The sequence below is a fragment of the Impatiens glandulifera genome, chromosome 3 (genome assembly GCF_907164915.1).
Source record: "Impatiens glandulifera chromosome 3, dImpGla2.1, whole genome shotgun sequence".
Lineage (NCBI taxonomy): Eukaryota > Viridiplantae > Streptophyta > Magnoliopsida > Ericales > Balsaminaceae > Impatiens > Impatiens glandulifera.
In genome coordinates, this window is record NC_061864.1 from 2610117 (window position 1) to 2631546 (window position 21430).

The 21430-nt window shown below is 30.8% G+C and overlaps 2 protein-coding genes and 1 non-coding gene across 3 annotated transcripts; 1 reads left to right on the forward strand and 2 right to left on the reverse strand.

The window, feature by feature from the left end:
• Positions 1-1573: 1573 nt before the first annotated feature.
• LOC124932329 (glutamate receptor 2.7-like) lies at positions 1574-9548 on the reverse strand. Its single transcript, XM_047472950.1, has 5 exons — positions 9365-9548; positions 3295-4655; positions 2808-3120; positions 2321-2718; positions 1574-2233 (listed from the first exon to the last, which is right to left on the reverse strand). The coding sequence occupies exons 1-5, from the start codon at positions 9525-9527 to the stop codon at positions 1613-1615; spliced, it is 2856 nt and encodes a 951-aa protein (XP_047328906.1). The 5' UTR covers positions 9528-9548; the 3' UTR covers positions 1574-1612.
• Positions 9549-11110: 1562 nt separating this feature from the next.
• On the reverse strand, positions 11111-20476 carry LOC124928873 (glutamate receptor 2.7-like). The gene is made up of 7 exons (XM_047469121.1): positions 20275-20476; positions 18550-18833; positions 18218-18257; positions 17030-18117; positions 16632-16947; positions 11710-12104; positions 11111-11593 (listed from the first exon to the last, which is right to left on the reverse strand). The coding sequence occupies exons 1-7, from the start codon at positions 20474-20476 to the stop codon at positions 11111-11113; spliced, it is 2808 nt and encodes a 935-aa protein (XP_047325077.1).
• TRNAL-CAA lies at positions 18420-18500 on the forward strand. Its single transcript has one exon. It is a non-coding gene; the product is annotated as a tRNA-Leu (tRNA).
• Positions 20477-21430: the final 954 nt, after the last annotated feature.

A 21430-nucleotide genomic window follows, 5' to 3' on the forward strand; every position in this document is an offset into this window, starting at 1 on the left:
GACAAATAATTTTAAATTTGACTAAATTGTGTTTAAATTATTTATAAAACCAAACAAGTCCTTGTCTCATTTTTAAATTATGGAAATTATTAATTATTGAAATTGTTGACTGAAGCGTTGGACCAGTCCCAGTCGTAATCACTTGGACCCGACTGCACCTCTAATTAATTGTCTTCATCTAATTATATTTATTTATTTCCCTTTAAGGAAATTATATTTATATTTATTTTTGTTAGGAATGATTAAATAAAAATAAACTTTTTTATATTTCGGTTAATTTAGAAATTTATTTTGGCTTAATACATTCTTAATTAAAATTTAAAATGTGTCAATAGAGAACATTTAATAAAAAAATAATGCTCTAGATTGAAGGAGTTCAAATGTACTTACTCAGATACCATTTAAAAGATTAGTAATATATATTTATTTGATTATATTTATATTAATAATTATCTACACATATAAATGCTAAAATAATACAATAATATTAAAACTGAGATCTAATTATATTAAATCTTGTTATAAGTATATGTAATAAGAAAGTTAGTAACAGTGGTAAGAATTGTCTTAGAAAATTGAAATGTCACGATTCAATTCAAATTATAAGATTTGAATGGAGTGTGAGGTCAATACTAATTTTCTTAATTAAAAAATAAATAAATTTAAAATGAGTTACATATTAAAAATTAACTAATAAATAATACAAGATAATACTACAAAATAATGAAGTAGTGCAAGTCGAACGAATTAATGAAAGAGTGTCGAAAAAATCTCTACCAAATATTTTGTGTGATAGTTAAAATTACCCTTAGCTAAGAGTTGGTAAACAACGTTGAAAAATGTCAATGTCAAGTAAAAATGAATCATCAACATATATAGCCGAAATAGTGAGAAATTCATATAAATAATAAAATATTTAGAAACTTTTATTGAAAATATGAAAAATAACTCTAAATTCGATTATTTCGTCTCCTTTACTGTTAAGAATGAGACGGATATGGATTAGAGAAATTATCACCAACACAATCGAATGATACGAGCAATAAACGACCCACCAATAATTATTATTATTATTCCAATAATTATTATTATTATTCGAATTATAAAAATTCAAGACGAAAGAACCGATTAGGTTAAAACTGTTATCATACATATATATATTAATAGTTTGAACTCTAAAAAGTCTAATATTTAAAAATAATTATTAGTTGATTATTGTAAAAGTTTGTCGATTATTGTAAAACTTTGTCGTTATTGGAGGTAAATAACAAATTATCAAATATTTTTGTAAGTTAATATATAAATAATTATGTGAAAAATCTTGAAAACTTTTTCCTAGTATTTTTGTGAGCTTATGAGAATGAGAAAAATGCAATATTAATTTAGTATTCCAAGAGGGTTTTGTATTAATATTTCAAAATAAAAATGCATTTAAAGAGATTTTAGTCCAAACAAAATATATATTATTTATCTTTAAATCACTAAACTACTAGTATATTATATATTTTAAAAGATTTGCATATATATATAAAAGTTTAATTAGGTAACAAATTTTTTTGCTGGACTTAATACAGATAAAAACATCTATTATATGTGATTATTGATGCATTCCTTAATGAATCCTTAGGGTAAGTTCTTGAATATCTGCCAGGCCTTGTCTATCTTGATTTTGAACTTCAATTATCTCTTGGAGTTGGATTTCGTGACCAAACGAGCTTGGCCCGGGCACGAAGGTTGAATAAGTTTCGCGTTCTCTTCCACTCGTATCGACAAAGTCCATGTCTTCGGAAATACTAGACCTGCTAGGAATGAAGGGAGCACCCGGGGATGGAGTGAATGTTACATTACCAACTGGTGCTAGTACCTCTCCAATATCATCATGATGATCATTTTCAATTTGGTGAAGATCCATATTATCTTTGTGGGTTTTTTTCCCCTTGTATTTCATTCTCTTCAGCCAAGATTTGAGATCGTATTGCATCAAGAAATGTCTATGCTCGTAGATTAACATGGCGAGGAATATAATGACAGCGAAGGAAGAAGCAACGCCAACAATGAGGAACAATGCCCAAAAATTCCCGAGACTGAGTCTGTTTGAATCTACTTTTGAATCTTGATGTTGGCAATCCTTAAACAATGCTTTTTCCAGTTTCTCTATCTTTTGATCATTTTCAATCACGTTCAAGATCTCCCTAGACACATCGGGAACCAATGGTGATCCTTTCGGGAAACCCTGTGTTAAGAAGTTGAGTTAATTTCTTGTTCGCTAGTATATAATAATAAGATGAGCTAATTAATGAGAGTGAACATATATACATACAAATCCAAAGCCTCCAGTCATAGAAATAGGTCTCATGTCCATTATATACTTTGAGCAGTATTTCAGAACAAATTGCTTCAAATAAGGGCTTTCATCGAACGCGGCGAGTATACTTTTGTTCGAGAATATGGCATCCAATTCTTCAGTTGACTTGTACATCTTAAGTTGAGAATCCTTAAAACCCATATGTGTAAGGTAGGTCAAAACAAAGGAGCCTTTAGGGTATCCAACACTCTGTCCTCTATTGATAAGATCTTGAACATCTGTAATTGATGGCTCGAGCTGTTGAACTGTCATCCATGATGTCAAGCTAGCCGTGTAGCTCTGGGTCAAAATTAGAACCACAAAGCACCATATGATCACAACTAGTCTAGCCAAATTGCTAACCACCTGTTCTCCTACACATGCCAAGTCATTGAGAAGATAGTTCAACAAAAAATTGATGTTAAAAATGGAAGATAGTAAGTAAGTTGGGAGAGGAATTTACTATGTGTAAGGAACATTATAGAGAAGGAGAACCAAAAGCTAGTGCTGACTTGACGAAGTTGAGAGCCACCAAAATCACCGTTCGATCTATGTTCAAGAATCCAAATCACAAATCCAACGAAGATGAAGAAACACCCACTAGTGACCCATAGATCCCATGTTAATGGCTTCAAGAAAGCCAAAGGATTTTTAGTTTTCTTGTCCATGTAGGGCATGATCATCATCACCCGAGACTCCATGTATGGTAACGTAAAATCCACGTACAAAGATCTGTTTGCTAATATCGTCACATCTCCAACCACGACATCGTAGTTCTAGCAATGTGAATGACAACAAAATGTGAGCAAATTCAAAGAAAAAAATAAAATTAAAACACAATAAGTTGGGTCCAACTATACCTTCCGCTGCTTAGGAAACAGACACTTCAACCACCTAGCTACAATGCATTACGAAATTCAAAAAACTTACGAAGAAAAATCGTAACTCACCCCGAGAAAAACCTGGTACACCAAGTCATTGTAGTTACCAATCGCCTTCCCACTAGGGTTCTCGAAAGGGATGTAATCGTAAGGAACATAATATGGCATTCTAGCCATAACAGCATCAAATACATCAATACAATAGCCAGTAACTTTGGTCACATTGGTGTTCTCTTCTCTTATAACTTTCACCAAGTCTCCGTCTCCCTCATTCACAGGCACTCCAACCCTCAATCGTTTTCCTTTCAACGGAATATCCCAACCCCTTGGTTTTGATCGACCTTCGCCGGGCCAAATGACAGGCTTGAGTAATTTGGTATTGGAATTAACTCGGCTGTTATTCTCCAATTGTCTCGATATCCCATTTGTTGGCGTCCAAAACCCGATCCCTCTCTCACGAAGATCATCAATAAAGTTTACAATTTGGAAGGCGGATGATTGTAACTCCCCGTTTATGATATGGAAATCTCCACCAATGCCTCTAAACCTAGTTCTCGATAATTCTTGGCTAATATATTTTCCCATTTGAGAAACTCCAATTGTCTCAAGATCATTCGTACCGCTTGAGTTTAAGTTTGTTGTAATGTTTAGTCCTCTCGTTTTCCCAGCAACTGAGTTAATCTGATAGGCCTTTTCGACGACAATCGCAAGTGCAGTTGCAGCATCATACGCCCATAACCTGAAAATATTTAGATTTGTATCATCTAAGTTACTTTTCCGGGCTTCATTCTTCCATCTGGATACGAAATCTTTTAGTCGCCTTGTTCTGGGAACGTGAGGTTTTATTCCAAGAACCCCGTGCATTGAGTCCATCCCGACTAAGTTAGAAGGGTCGATTATACTTAACGAATTTGTTATTCCATTGGTTGTGATCCAGGCATATCCTTCATTCATCATCCCAATCTGTTTGGCCTTGTTGAATAATCGAAAACCAAGCTTGTGGTCCATATGTACAATGAAAACCCTAGTTTGCATCGTCATAAGCTTATAAAGCTCGATTAATATCTCGTCATCGCTAGCTAAAGGATGAATAGAAGTTCTATGAGAAATTCTAACATCAACATTTTGCAAGGCATTGGCAAGAAATGGCAAGATAGCTGCTCCAAATTCATTGTCCACGTAAATGGGAACTACTTCTCGCCACCCAAAGGAATGAATAAGAGATGCAATAGCATCAACTTGAGTCGAGTCATTGAATGTGGCACGAAAAAAGTAATCGCTTCGAAGGGAAGAGAGAAACGTACTTGTAGCCGAAAAAGATAGAATCGGAACTTGAGCAATTTCCCCCAAATTAATGAGAAAGTCAGCTTGCATTGAGGTTGGAGGCCCTATGATGGCTTCTACTCCCACGTTTTTCAAAAGGTCCAAAGCTGCAGCAGCAGCAGCAGCAACAATGTAAAAATATTGTTTAAACAATCTATCTAATTGTTAAAGGCAATAAGAAGTAGAGGAATGAAATTTCAAATTCTAGGGTTTCAGCCCGGTGACCAATTCGTCGTTGTTACAGTCGCACGCCGCCCACTCGCCGCCTTGGTCGTTCGCTGGCTCCTCGCAACTGCCATGGGAGGCGTAAGAAATGGAAGCTACCCTTTTGATTCAGAGGAGGAATACGTCGATTGAAGATGAAAGATGAATGATGATCAAAATCATCGTTTTTAGCCTCTCCCTGTTGTGATTGATCATACTGTTTCGTGCTCACACTGCCACGCCCCAAACCCCCGACATCAGAATGAAGGTCCCTTCCCGCTTGGGAAATTTGATGGAATAACCCTCATAAGAGGGGAATTTCCACTATTAACAGGTCATTAATAAATTTTTCATTTTTGACCTTTTGCCAAGGCAAAAGGTCAGTTTTACCCTTTATTAAAAAAAAAAAATAAAAAAAATTTGATTTTCATTCTCCCCCGTCTTCCTTTCCCTCGAACCCAGTTCTCCTTTCACTCCCCCGTCTTCCTTTCCCAGTTCTCCTTTCACTCCCTCTCTCTCGTTTCCAACTTCGACGACGTCCTCTCCCTCGAACCCTCCCCGACGAGCTCCGACGACAAACAAGAGCCCCCGACAAATACGTCGAATGTGAGTTTATCTTCTTTCTATCCTAGTTCTCCATTTTATTGTTTAGGTTTAGTTTTGGGTTTAAAATGCTTCTGTCGATGGCTGTTGCAGGGTTTTGGGTTTATTGTCGATGGCGACGATGCATTTTCGCAGACGACAGTGCATCTGTCGCAGACGACAGTGCATCTGTCGCAGACGACAGTGCATCTGTCGCAGACGACAGTGCATCTGTCGCAGACGACAGATGCATCTGTCGCAGGAAGAATACACTATTCGCCTGCGACAGATGCATCTGTCGTCTGCGACAGATGCACTGTCGTCTGCGACAGATGCACTGTCGTCTGCGACAGATGCACTGTCGTCTGCGACAGATGCACTGTCGTCTGCGACAGATGCACTGTCGTCTGCGACAGATGCACTGTCGTCTGCGAAAAATGTCATATTTTCTTTAAATTAGTGGTATTTACTTTCATTATTCTGACTTATTGATTTTTTGCAGATGGCACCAACCAAATGCAAAAACAAAACTGTAATTGAGAACTTTCCTGGACGTGTTTCATGGAAATCTACTTGCACCTGCTTGTTAAAGACCAAGGACAAGTTTAATCACTTTGGTCTTATGGAAAGGGCTATGAAGAGTCAAGTTTAATTATTCTGACTTGAATGTAAACCTTATGTATTTATTTTTGAATGTAAACCTTATGTATTTATTTTTGAATGTAATGTAGTTTGCTATTTTGAATTCAAATATAATATAGTATATATATATATATAATTAAGCACAAAACATAAATGAAATGCATCTGTCGCATGCGACGGTGCATCTGTCGCAGGCGGGAAATGCATCTGGTGCATGCGCCAGATGCATTTCCCGCCTGCGACAGATGCACCGTCGCCTGCGACAGATGCACCGTCGCATGCGATAAATGCATCCCTGCTACTTCTATTTGTCCTGCGACAGATGCATTCCTGCATTCCTGAAATCAATCCTGCTATTTCTCTTTGACAACACAATAGATGACAACACTTAAACAGATGAAATATGAAGATGATCAAAACCCTACCCAAAAAACAGTTTGATCAACACCCTACCCCAAAAACAGATGATCAAAACCCTACCCAAAAAACAGTTTGATCAACACCCTACCCAAAAAACAGTTTGATCAACACCCTACCCCAAAAACAGATGATCAAAACCCTACCCAAAAACAGTTTGATGTACATACAAAAACGGTTTGATCAAAACTCTAAAACAGTTTCATGCCAAAGATTGGGCACTTGATACATCTTGCTGCTCAAACACATCCTGCTGCTCAGATACATCTTGTTGTCTTGGGAATACATCTTGTTGACTTGGGAATACATCTTGCTGCTCAAACACATCTCGATGCCTTGGTAAGATATCTTGCTGCTCAAAAATGTCATTTTCTGGTCTTTCACTTTGTTGAGTTGAAGGTATTGACTTCTCTACTAAGGAGACACATAGCGGGGCGCGATGATTGGGCAGTGAAGACGAGAGTTCTTGTAAATAGAACGCCACATCGCTATCTCCAATGATTGTTGCAGGAGGAGAATTGATCATTAGCATATTATACTTTAACTTGAACACTAAGTCATATCTTAGTTTGTCCACACCAATAGAATTATAGACAATTGAAGCTAACTCTTCATATGTAGCATTTCGGGGTACATTCACACCACGACACGAACTTGAGACAAAAGAACTAACCCCACAATCATCAGTTTTCCAGTCTCCATCAAAGAGTAGAAAAACACCAACATTCATGTGATCTGCAATTGAAAAAAATTCAAAGAAGTCAGTGACAGTGACCAGGTAAAGGAGGAAAATGCAAGGAGGAAAATGCAAGGAGGAAAATGCAAGGAGGAAAATGCATCTGTCGCAGGCGACAGTGCATCTGTCGCAGACGACAGTGCATCTGTCGCAGGCGGGAAATGCATCTGTCGCAGGCGGGAAATGCATCTTTCGCATGCGACAGATGAACTGTCGCATGCGACAGATGCATTTCCCGCCTGCGACAGATGCATTTCCCGCCTGCGACAGATGCATTTCCCGCCTGCGACAGATGCATTTCCCGCCTGCGACAGATGCACTGTCGCCTTCGTCACCTTCTTCGGATGTATATTTCACTGTAAAACATATCAGCCAAGCTCTAAAACCATTATTCCATGACCTAACCTACATCCTAGACTCTAAACAACAAAACCCTAAAAGGACGAACGTCTAACCTGAATGTTGAAGACGATCGTCGATGATGAAGGAAGGAGCCGTAGGTGATGAAGGAAGCTTGATGATGAAGAACCTTGATGAAGGAAGCTTGATGATGAAGAACCTTGATGATGGAAGGACGGTTGGTGGAGAGGAGGGAAATGGAGAAGAAAGTGGCATTTCATAACTGAAATGCGCACTCACTTTACTGATTTTTTTTTTTTTTTTTTTTTAATAAAGGGTAAAACTGACCTTTTGCCTTGGCAAAAGGTCAAAAATGAAAAATTTATTAATGACCTGTTAATAGTGGAAATTCCCCTCTTATGAGGGTTATTCCATCAAATTTCCCTCCCGCTTAGTTGTAATATTTTTTTTTATTTTTTTTTGATTGATTAATAATTTTTTTTTTTTAATTAAGGAAAATTAAACTAAAAACATTTATAATAAAATTGAACATATATAAATTAATGAAAATGAATAAAAACTTTTCGTTCAAATACCACAAAATAAAAAAATTAATGTGAGACTTGTATTAATATAACATTGAAGCATTTTGTATTTTCTTCAACTATGACTATTACTTATAAATAAATATTATTTATATTATTAAAATATTGATAATTGACGACAAAACAAAAAAAAAAAAAAAAAATGACAATTGACACAATTATTTTGTTTGAAAAACTATATGACAGTATTTTGATTTAATTCATATATAGGTTTGAAAATAAATATAATAAAAATAATTTAAATAAATATTATTCATATTATTAAAATATTAGTTTGACACGGTTTATTAAGATAAGAATTTTTTTATGATTAGATTTTTTTTTAAAAAAAATTTAACATTTTAAATTAAAAAAAAAATATTAGGTTAAGTTCTTAAATTCAAGAAAATAAATATAGTTGAATACGTTAATTTATTAAATTAAAAAAAAAAATGCTTCAAAATATTAATTTACTAAATAAATATATCAACATTTAAACTTTCTAAATTCAAAAATTGAGATATTTTATTTAAAAAAAAAAATATCAAATTACAATTTTGAGTTAAAAAAAATAAAGTTGAGAATTATCAAATTACCTTGGTTTGAACTCTATTGAAATTCTTATTTTAATTTCAATTCTTAATTTTAAATATTCTACTAAACCTAAAAATTAAAATTAAACTCCACAATTCCATTTACATAGTTACTAGGTAAATAAATGATAGAGGAAAGAAAGTTTTTAAAATAGTTTGATTAAGCTTAATTGCCATAATTTTAACAAATTAATTAGCTAGCAGGATGATTTTTCATTCTAACATTAATATTACACTCATTTTAAACAACCCAAAACAACATAGAAATGGATGATATGAGACACAAAACATGTTGTTGAGTGACAGTTAAACTTTTTTAAATTTAAAGTTATAAACATTTATAATTTGAGAGAATTTGTGTACAAATTCAAGTTATAAAAATTAATATTATAAATGAATAGAATATACACATTTGTTGTAAAATTAAAGACATTAAAATTGTTGCAATGGGACAATTGGAGAGTCAAATAAATCTTTTAAATAAAAAATAATGGTTAACTCTTATGTCCTTTCAATAAGTCACTAGCTAATTGCATACCGAACCTGTCACAAATTTGTATTCGGATTTCAACTTTAATATTATAATTAATCAATAAATGTGTTTTGATAAAAAAAAATAAAAAATTGTTAATCGAGAAACATTGACGTGTAAAATACTCATCTTAAAAATAGAACATATTAATTGATTGAAAATAAAAAGAGATGGAGAAGAAGAGAACCTGCAGCAGAAGCAGCAAGAACGGTTCCTTTGGAGTCTCTAACATGGAGGGAAATTCTGGTTTTGTGATATTTTGAATGAGAATTGTAAATAATATTTGAGTAGAAATCGGACATGGCCATGGAAATGCAGGTAAGACCCATCTTTCCTTGGTCGGTTTCCATGTCCAAAATCACTCCCACGTCTACGTTAATTACTGCACCCATGGAACAAGAACAACATCCAAAGATGACGACCATGAGTAATACATGAAGTAACTCATTCATTTTTGTTAATTAGTACATATTGCTTTATCATTCATCTAACTATAATATATATATATATATATATATATATATATATATATATATATATATATATATATATATATATATATATATATATATATATATATATATATATATATATATATATATATATATATATATATATATATATATATATATATATATATATATATATATATATATATATATATATATATATATATATATATATATATATATATATATATATATAGATGTTGATACTTAGACAAACATAATTATTAATAATCATGACCAGTCTTATATTATCATTAAATAATGTGGAAACTTACATTATATTTTCCATGACCATTCTTTTCTTGTCTTTTCTTTTCATCCACTTATTATTTATACAATTTTTAAACGTATGGAAATTGGAGTGCAAAACTAAATTTAAGCTAATATGCTTGGTATGACCAAGAATGCAAAACTTTGAATTGAATCTTTGACAAATTTAATAGGAAAAACTAAAGAAATTGTGCATAAATTAGCTTAGACTAGTCAATTTCCTTTATTTTTTTTATTACCTATTAAAATACGAGAATTAACTTGTTTAATTAATTTTGTTGAAGGATCCGGATTATTAATTCCAAATTTTATTATAAAATTTAGTATGAATAATTAATATTTTATTGATTATTTGATTGATAATGAAATAAAAAATAAAATTTCTCATGGAAAATTAACAAGCATTATAATCTAGTGATGATGTCAAACTCATCATCTTACCATTCTTCTTCTTTTTTTTCTTCTTAATATTGAACTCATTTTATTTTATTTTTAAGAAAAAGAAAATCATTTTATTTATCTTTTTAAATTAAAATTCATTTAAAGTTAAAACTTAATTAGGATCCTCACACCGAAAAGTATACATAGGTACTAGCGAAAAGCAAACGGAAAAGGAAATCGTGAAACCTATATATGTTATTAGCATGAAACATCAAAATTAGAATTAGAATTATGCTATATTAATATTGTCTAATTTTATTTTATATTTTGAATTTAAGAAGGTAGTTTTAGTCGGAAGAGAATTACATTAGTACTTAATGACCAAATATTATTTTTATACTATTTTTTATAAAAATAAAAAAAATAGTTGTCATTAAATTTAATATTAATAAAATAAAATAAAAGATCAAAATATCTTAAATTAAATTGAGGTCATATTAAAATAAAATAAAAAAATAAATATGACAATTGAGATTCATTTCTGCTTGAACACATTATCATTCATTGGTTTCGCCTAGCTACAAAACTGTTAGCAGCTCAGCAGATTAGAACATGAGTTGGAACATTCAATACTAATAATACATTTATATGTGTTAATTTCCAAGCCAATACATACAATATATATATATATATATATATCATACATATCACAAAATATATCAATAACTAGAATGTCTAAACTCTAAATATATATATATATATATATATATATATCATTCAAAGTAGTGTTCTGAAATACTTGATCGGCAAGGCGAGAAGGGAGTATCAGGGGATGTTACAATATTTGAAGTCGGTGTCAATATCTCTAGCTCATTATAATGCATATGATTTTCTTCAATTTGGTCTTCAATATTCACAATAGTATCTTCTTCGTTCATTTTCCTTTCTTCTTTGGATTTGATCATCATCAAAAAAGATCTAATTATACCACATTGCATCAAGAAATGCCTGTGCTCGTAGGTTAACATGGCGAGAAATATAATGACCGCGATAGAAGAAGCAGAACCAACAATGAGGAATAATCCCCAAAAATTCCCCAGGCTCAGATTGCTTGAACCCGCCTTTGGGTCTTGTTGTGGGCAGCTCTTTTCATTTCCAAACCATTTATTTTCTATTTTCTCCATCTCCCCTCCTTCTGTCACGTTTAAGATTTCCCTTGACACATCTGATACCAATGGTGATCCTCTCGGGAAACCCTGCATTGCATGCAATATGCATGGATCATTCCTATCTATATATATTTATGAAGGTGGTAATTAAAACATTAATCTCAATCGGTCAGTCCAACATATATACATATATATATACTTACAAAGCCAAAGCCTCCCGTCTTAAGATTAGGTCCGATCATGGTGTACTTGAAGCAGTGTCTCCCAACTAATTGTTTCAAATAAGGACTTTCATCAAAGGCAGCTACTATGCTTTTATTTGAAAATGCGGAATCCAAGTCTTTCATAGACTTGAACATCTTAAGTTGAGAATCCTTACAGCCCATTTGCTTAAGGTAGCTAAAAACAAATGAGCCTTTAGGGTATCCAATACTTTGTCCTTTAATGATAAGATCTTGAACATCTGTAATTGACGGCTCGAGTTGTTGAACCGTCATCAACGATGTCAAGCTAGCCGTGTAGCTCTGCGTCAATATTAGAACCAAAAATCCCCATATGATCACCACTAGTCTAGCCAAATTGCTCACCACCTCTTCCCCTACGTACACATGAATATTGTCAAGATCGGTATTATAGTGTCATTGGTTAGTTAATTATGTTAGAATTATCCTAATTAGATCCTAATTTAATATGTGAGAAATTAAAATCTTGAATGCGGCGGAAGCGTACCTTAATTAATGGCATGAATCTTGTCTTTTCTTTAATAGAAAAAGTCTTTAATCTCTCTATATTTAGACTTTCTTGATGTGGAATGGTTCTTCCATTTGATGAGTAAGTCAATAGATTTCTCTCTCTGTTGATGGGGACGCAAAGGAGAATTGACGTTACTTCAAATGGGGACCATTACCGTTACATATAACCAACAATAAGTTAGTTATTATAGTTAGGTAATTTCTAATTTAGCCCCTTCATAAAATTAGAAATCTCACTTAGGTATCCTCACTTTATATTCATGACAAATACACCCATAAGCCATAAACTTAATCACATTAGATCACATTATTTTGGCTTATATTAAATATGACATTTACACAATTATTTATTATACTAGTGACCCTAAAAATTCCAACAAACTCCCACTAGGTCACGTATGTACAAAAATAAATGTATTAACCATAATGCGCCTGAAGTTTTATGTCATCTTAATCATATGTTGTATTAAACAATTTTATCAATTAATTATATCAATATAGGACCAAAGAGCTCGTCGTTGTATTTAAACACAACTAGACCCAACAATGATCACATAAATCAATACAATTAATTGACAAATCATATCATGAATGTGAGGAATGAAAATTCCATGCAAGGTGATCTTTTCATGTCAATTTTCAACTGGTCCTACTTAACTTTAGTGAGATCATACTTTAAACATAATTATACAAAGTGTAATGAACTGAATAATACTTAAGTTCTGATCAGAATAAAAAACTTTATAAATATTTATAAAATAATTAAACTGGAAGATGTCAAAATTACAAACTCCCACTGAAGTTAGAGATCGTTGATCTCTACAACACTCATACGAGCAATATCCTCATGAAAGATATTAGATGATAAACTTATTGGCATGAGGTTCATAACCATAGAGTTTGTACATATATATTTTATAAAAATTTATCCACTTTGTATAATTTATTTCATAAAATAAACTTGATGTCAAAATCACTTAATTTGATGCCTAGTAACATGTTATAAATTTCGCTGCAATAGTGGATGACGTCATAAGTGTTTGTTTGACACTTCTTCAAGAAATGACAAAACCCGCTAGCGAAAAATATTATCCGAAGTAGATTTCATACTATTTTGGCATCTCGTAATATCGGAGTCAGAATACTCAATGATCTCAAGACTTTCCGACTTTCTATATGTGAGCATTTAATTCTTAATTCTTTTCAAATATCTCGTAAGTATTGGCTACTTAATGTCAAGCAAAATTTGTGACAACCAAAATGTCACCCATATATAAAACCATAAATGGACATGTACTCCCACTAAACTTGTGATACACAAATAATCAATTAAATTCACCTCAAAACCAAAAGAGAGAATTGTTATTTTGTGAAATTTATGGTATCACTAACGAGACGCTTCTTCAAGTCTATAGATGAATTTCTTTAATTTGCAAACTATATTAATTTGGTCTCTCGACACAAAGTATTCTCATTGTACCAAATTGTTTTTCAATGTCTCTATTAAAAAACCCCTTAACATCTACTATGGTGAAGCTCCATATCAAAATATGTAACGGGTACCATAAATTATTCTTAAAGAGTAATTCAATTAAATTGGATTGTCATAAAGACACTTGATTTTGAGGTTGTTGAGTTTGTACTTAATGAGTTTGATCATATTGTCTTGTTACTCTTGATTTTTGAACATTATCCTCAATATCAATAAAATCCTTATCAATGTCAAAAACACTTGAGATATAAATCAAATCTTCCACAATAGGAATTATTGATCTAAATCATTTTTAAAGACACAATCATTTCTCCCCTCAAACTCAATATCCTCAAAAAAATATTGCAGTCTCGTCTAAAAAAAATATCTTTAACTTGACATCATAAAAAAATTATAGCCCTTAATTATTTAGGATATTCGATAAATTAGTTGCTCACATTTATAAACTTAAGTAACAACTAAATTCAAATAATGATTTATCCCATCTCAAAATACTTAATGCAACATTAATATCAAGTCTTTGGACAGTAATATTAATAGCTAATAGTATTTTGGTGTAATGATCAAACATTAATAATAAGACATGTCAAATAATCAATCTATCTTTGGATGAATTAATTATTCACATAAATAAGACTTTATAATTATTACATATTTATCATCACAAGTATTAATGCAATTCTGTCAATTAATTATCAGCCTTTGGGCCAAATAATATAATCACATGAATTACACAATACTACCATTCAAAATTGTCTTGAATTAATTTCAACAAACATTGTCACTTTGGTGATTATTTGTATCAATCAATACAATCCAAATAATGAACAATAATATCATTAATTTAAATTTAAATGTTATATTATTGTATATAACTCAAATCAATAATATATAATTTTCCAAGAAACATATAATTTATTTTATTATAAAAAATAAAATTATACTATAGGCCAAATCTTACTTGATTTTGAAATTTGTAATGTCTCATATTAATTAAATTAAATTAAATAATAAATCTTCAAGATTTATTTGACCAAATTTCAAATATTAGCCTAAATCCAATTATTAATTAATTTATTAATAATCGTTAACCTTAATCTTTTAATCCTAAAATAAAGGATATAATTAAAATTTTATTATATATTAATTTATATATATATATATATCTTAAACATTATTCCTTAATTATCTCTTGATTTATAATATATATTATTTAATCCCTTAACAACAAATATCAACCGTTAATTTAAAACACGGTCAATTTAAAACAAAGAATTTCTCCCTTTAACCCCTTTAACGAGAAAATCTAAACCGTTTAACAAGAAAATTTAAACACGGTCAATTTAAAACAGAGAATTTCTCCCTTTAACCCCTTTAACGAGAAAATCTAAACCGTTTAACAAGAAAATCTAAACACGGTCAATTTAAAACAGAGAATTTCTCCCTTTAACCCCTTTAACCAGAAAATCTAAACCGTTTAACAAGAAAATCTAAACACGGTCAATTTAAAACAGAGAATTTCTCCCTTTAACTTAAACGATAATCAAACTATCAATAAATTTAATAAACATTATTAAATAATATCATAAATCTTTATATATATATATATATATATATATATATTTACTCAATTATTTGATATTATCAAAAAACAATATATCCATATATTCCGAAATTGAGAGAAAATTCAAATATTAAATTTTAGGGATTTTATCATCTTAATTATCGTAAAATTCAGATATCCCTTAATCTATTAATCTATCTATATATATATCCGATTAAAATTTTCAAATATATATATATTCTCATCATAATTTATTGAAATTATCAAAATCAATATATATTCCTAATATTATGTTTGAAAGTCTCAAAACCAATATATATAATCCGAAAATATGAAATTATCTATAACCTAATATTATGTTTGAAATTATCAAAACCAATATATATAATCCGAAAACATGAAATTATCTATAAATTCATGCATATATATATAAATTTATGATTACTGAGAATCTAAAATCTAAATATCCCTAAACCGAGGAGGAATCTTAATTATGAGATAATTCAAATATCTCTTTCCATCAATCTTCATGATAACATCATACGATATTAATATATAACCGTTCCTCTTTACAGAAACTTAAAGATCTAGGAACTTAACAAAACCAGAGAATCTAAATATTTATAAATCGATAAATCTTTATATCTTTATACCAAATTAATATATATATATTCCTAATAACATGCTTTTATTTTTATTATGAATTGCATGCCTATAAATTTCATGCATATATATCTACACCGATATAATTTTTTCACATAATTAAATTATGATGGCTCTGATACCAATTGTTAGAATTATCCTAATTAGATCCTAATTTAATATGTGAGAAATTAAAATCTTGAATGCGGCGGAAGCGTACCTTAATTAATGGCATGAATCTTGTCTTTTCTTTAATAGAAAAAGTCTTTAATCTCTCTATATTTAGACTTTCTTGATGTGGAATGGTTCTTCCATTTGATGAGTAAGTCAATAGATTTATCTCTCTGTTGATGGGGACGCAAAGGAGAATTGACGTTACTTCAAATGGGGACCATTACCGTTACATATAACCAACAATAAGTTAGTTATTATAGTTAGGTAATTTCTAATTTAGCCCCTTCATAAAATTAGAAATCCCACTTAGGTATCCTCACTTTATATTCATGACAAATACACCCATAAGCCATAAACTTAATCACATTAGATCACATTATTTTGGCTTATATTAAATATGACATTTACACAATTATTTATTATACTAGTGACCCTAAAAATTCCAACAAATTAACCATTTTAAAAAGAAAACAATTAGAGAGTTAGTTAGTAACACTTTACTATGTGCAAGGAACAATGTCGAGAAGGAAGACCAAAAGCTAGTGCACCCTTCATTATCAGACTGAGAACTGCCAAAATCTCCATTTGGTTTGTGCTCTAGAATCCAAATCACAAATCCAATGAAGATGAAAAAACATCCACTAGTGACCCATAAGTCCCATGTTAATGGCTTCAAGAAAGCCAAAGGGTTGTTGTTTTTCTTGTCCTTGTAGGGTACAAACATCGTCACCCCGGAATCCATGAATGGTAGCGTGAAATCCACGTACAAAGATCGGTTAGCTACTATTGTCACATCTCCGACCACAGCATCATATTTCTGGCAATAATGAAACGAACACTACAAATTGAAACAAAATACTTGAAAATAACTAATAATTTATAAGCGCATACTTACGTACCCCAAGAGAAACTTGATACACCAACTCATTGTAGTCGCCCATTGGCTTCCCATCGGGTGTTGCGAATGGAACGTACTTGTACGAAACATGATATGGAAGCTTAGCCATAACAGCATCAAACACATCAATAACATAGCCAGTGACTTTGGTCTCATTGGTATCACTTTCTATTATAAGATTTAAAAAGTCACTTTTTTCAACTTTCACAGGCACCCCAATCATCAATTGTTTTCCATTTGTAGGAATAACCCAACCCTTTGGAATTGACCTACTTTCTCCGGGCCAAATAATATCTTTGAGCAGTTTGGTATTAGAATTATTAACAAGATGGTTACCGTTTAACTTTTTCGAAATCCCGATCTTTGGCGTCCAAAATCCGACACCCCTCTCACCGAGATCATCGATAAAGTTTACAATTTGGAAGGAGCTGGAGGATTGTAGCTCCCCGTTTATGAGATGGAAATCTCCACCAAGGCCTCTAAACCTACTTTTCGATAATTCTTGGTTAATGTATCTACCCATTTGAGAAACTCCAATGTTCTCGAAATCTGTTAATGTAGCATTATTTGAGGTTGTTGTAGTACTGATGTTTAATCGGCCCCTATCGTCAAAGGTTGTGTTCATGTCAATAACCTTTTGTATCGCAATCGCTAGGGCGGTGGCAGCATCATACGCCCATAACCCATATATATTTAGATCGCTGAATTTGGATTCATTCTTCCATCGGGAGATGAAATCTTTCAATCGTTTTGTTCTTGGAAAGTGCGGTTTTATTCCAAGAACCCCGTGCATTGAGCGTGTCTCAAGTATGTTAGAAGAGTCGTTGATTATACTTAACGTGTTGGTTATTCCATTAGTCGTGATCCACACGTATCCTTCACGCATCATCCCGATCTCTTTTGCCTTGTTGAATAGACGAAAACCAAGCATGGGGTCCATATGCACAACAAAAACCCTAGTTTGCATCGTCATAAGTTTATAAAGCACGACTAATATCTCATTATCGCTGGCTAAAGGAGGAATAGAACTTCTATGAGAAATACGAACATCAACATCTTGCAAAGCATTGGCAAGAAATGGTATGATACCTACTCCAAATGCATTATCCACGTAGATGATCAATCCTACTCTATTACTTACATGTAAGGCCCATTGCTCATGCAATTTGGGATCCTCATTTTGGTCAACCAGCTGTGGAAGCTTTTACTAGAGGGGGTGCTCTTGGCCCCTGAGAAATACCATAAGACCAATAAGTTGATTGGAGATCTCGCTATCAATTTCTTGGCCTAAAAAAAGTATTCTTTCTCGATAAAGTCGGTTGATTAGGGTAAAATTATATCCCTTCGGAACCGTACATGCACCTTTTGGCGCATACGGTTCAAAAAAGAATGCCTTGGTGGTGAAATGGTAGACACGCGAGACTCAAAATCTCGTGCTAAAGAGCGTGGAGGTTCGAGTCCTCTTCAAGGCATAATATTGAGAATACTCATTGAATTAGAAAAAGTTCGGCAGCGAATCACGAAATGTTGGTGATCTTCTCTATCTAATGAATGGGGAGTCTGAACAACTTCTCGCCATCCAAAGGAACGAATAAGAGATGCAATAGCCTCAACTTGACTCGAGTCACTTAACGTGGCACGAACAAGGTAAGCGCTTTGAAGAGAAGATTGAAATGGGCTTGTAGTCGAAAAGGAAACAATGGGAACGTGAGCATTTTCCCCCATATTAATGACAAAGTCAGATTGTAATGAGGTTGGAGGCCCTATGATGGCTTGAACTTGCACATTTTTTAAAAGGTCCAAAGCTGCGCGCAATATTCATATTGTCATGTTATAAATTATGTTCCATATCTCAGAATTCAAGTTTATAATATATTGCCACATGTTTCAGAATACAAGTTTATAATATATTGTCAAATGTTACAATATTTATTGATATTATTTATATATGCTGATGATCATTTATCATCCTATATTTTAGAGATGATGAAAACACAGTTAAAAACAAAGTCTCAAATTTATCATCCCATATTAGTTCACCATGTGTTTTAGAGAAAATTGATGAAGATAATATATTAGATCATTAAGAATAAACTAAACTGACAAAAGTGTTTTATATAATATCGAATTAAGTCCTTAAATGAAAGTTGTGTAATACTAATAATAATAAACAAATAAATAACTTTGATGTCTCATTAATTTTGCTAGTAATTCATGTCACAAATATGTAGCTTATTTGTAGTTGAGGTGTGCATTGCTAATGCGAGTTTTAACTTTAGAGTAAATAAATGGGAAAGAGAGGGAGAGAGTAATATTTTCTTTTTACTTAAGAAGAGTAGATAACGTAAAAAAAATTTTAACTGTTGTTATTATTTTGTGATATTTTAGTTTTGATAAATTTGTTGTTTGTCATAACCAATTTGAAAATCCATTTGTTATAGGTTTAATTTTTTAAATAATTTGTGATTTTGCTGTTATAAAATCTAACTATTGTCAATTTAAAATATAAAATTATTTTATAATATATATTTAACATTGTAACTTAATTATTTTATTATAAAAATAAAGTAAAATAAAATGTTTTGTATTTTTGATTTTTTTAATAAGATTAATTATTTTAATTTATATATATTCTATTTATAATGATTAATTAAAATTAATGTTAATTTCAAATAAATATTTTTAAATAATAATTTTATATTTAAAAATTCATTAATATTATATATATATATATATATATATATATATATATATAATAATGTAAAATTATTAATCTTACTAAATATTAAAAAAACATAATTTAAAATATTTATTATTATTTATTTTATAGTAAAATGATTGAATTAAAATATTAAGTATATATTATAAAACTGTTAAAACGTCCATGTTAGTCATCATAACTAGATAATTATTCTAACAAAAAATAAATTTAAAAATAGACAATTCAATTCTGTCTAAGTTGAGAGCACGATTATTGAGATTAATCAATTCTGTTTATTTTTAAATTAAAAAAAAACATAAATAAATTCATAAATAAATAAAATATGATTTATAAAAAGATAAAAGGAAAGAAATAAAAAATTTGTAATTTTTTAACGAATTTCATTCTCTCAAATTCTCTTATCTAAATTCACTGCCCAGTGATATTTTTTAAAAAAAAAAATAATACTAATTTTCTAAAAATAAAAATAAAAAAGTGAAATAGTTTATATATATATAGAGAGAGAGAGAGAGAAAGAGTCTGACCTGCAGCGGAAGCACCGAGAACGGTTCCTTTGGAGTCTCTGACATGGAGGGAAATATCTCCGGCACCGGCGCCGGCGTTGTAATCGGAGAAGGCCATGGATATGCACCGAAAACCCATCTCTCCGGCGCCGGTTTCCATGTCCAAAATCACTCCCACGTCTACTTTAACTCCCGCAGCCACCATGGAAGAACATCCAAACATTATTACAAGAAAAAATATTGCTTCTTTCATATTACTTTATTAGTATATATAACTACTCAATTCTTTTTTATCATTCATCTAAATTAATATATAGAGAGAGATCTATATATAAACAGTCAAATAAACACACATATATATATATAATTAATTAATTAATTAACTATAACATTTTGAAAGAAACCTTTATATATTTTAACAAAAATTCATTTCATAAATAAGAAAATAAAAAAAAATAATAATAATGATCATAAATAACCCACTATCAAGACTATTCAAAAGAGCCCGAAACAAATGATGAAAAAAAATTAGAAATGATCGTTCTAAACAAATCCACTAAAGTTTTTTATTTTGGTTATTTAGCTCAAGTTTAATAAAAGATAAATAAAGTTCACAACTATTAAATTAATAATAAAAAGTTATTAACTAACTTAGGTAAATCGATAAAAAAAATTACTAAATTGATTTTCATTCAAAATCTTTTAGGTTGAAGTGAGTATCATATTTTTTTAGTCATAACAATTATTTTATTAATAAAAAATTAACATTTTTTTGTTAAAAAATGTTATAAATCACATTTTTCTATTAAAAAAAATCATTAGGGTAAGATATTTACAATTTAATAAATTAATAAATAAATAAATAAATAAAATGTATTTCCTTAATAAATAAAAACTATAAATGTGGAGGAAAAAATGAAAAGAAAAATTTGGGTACAAGCTCTATCAAATTAAGGGATCAGGACCACACTTATATATTCATTGACTATCATTTTATTTATTTATTTATTTTTGTTAATTCCTTTCTAGATTACATACAACAAGAACCCGTTTGTTTTTTCGTTTTCGTTTTTTTTAATAAAAAATCTTGTTATTTCAATCATTTAATTAATTTATTTACCAAAATACTTTTATTTTATTTTTAAAAAATTTAAATAAAATAGAATATTATAATAAT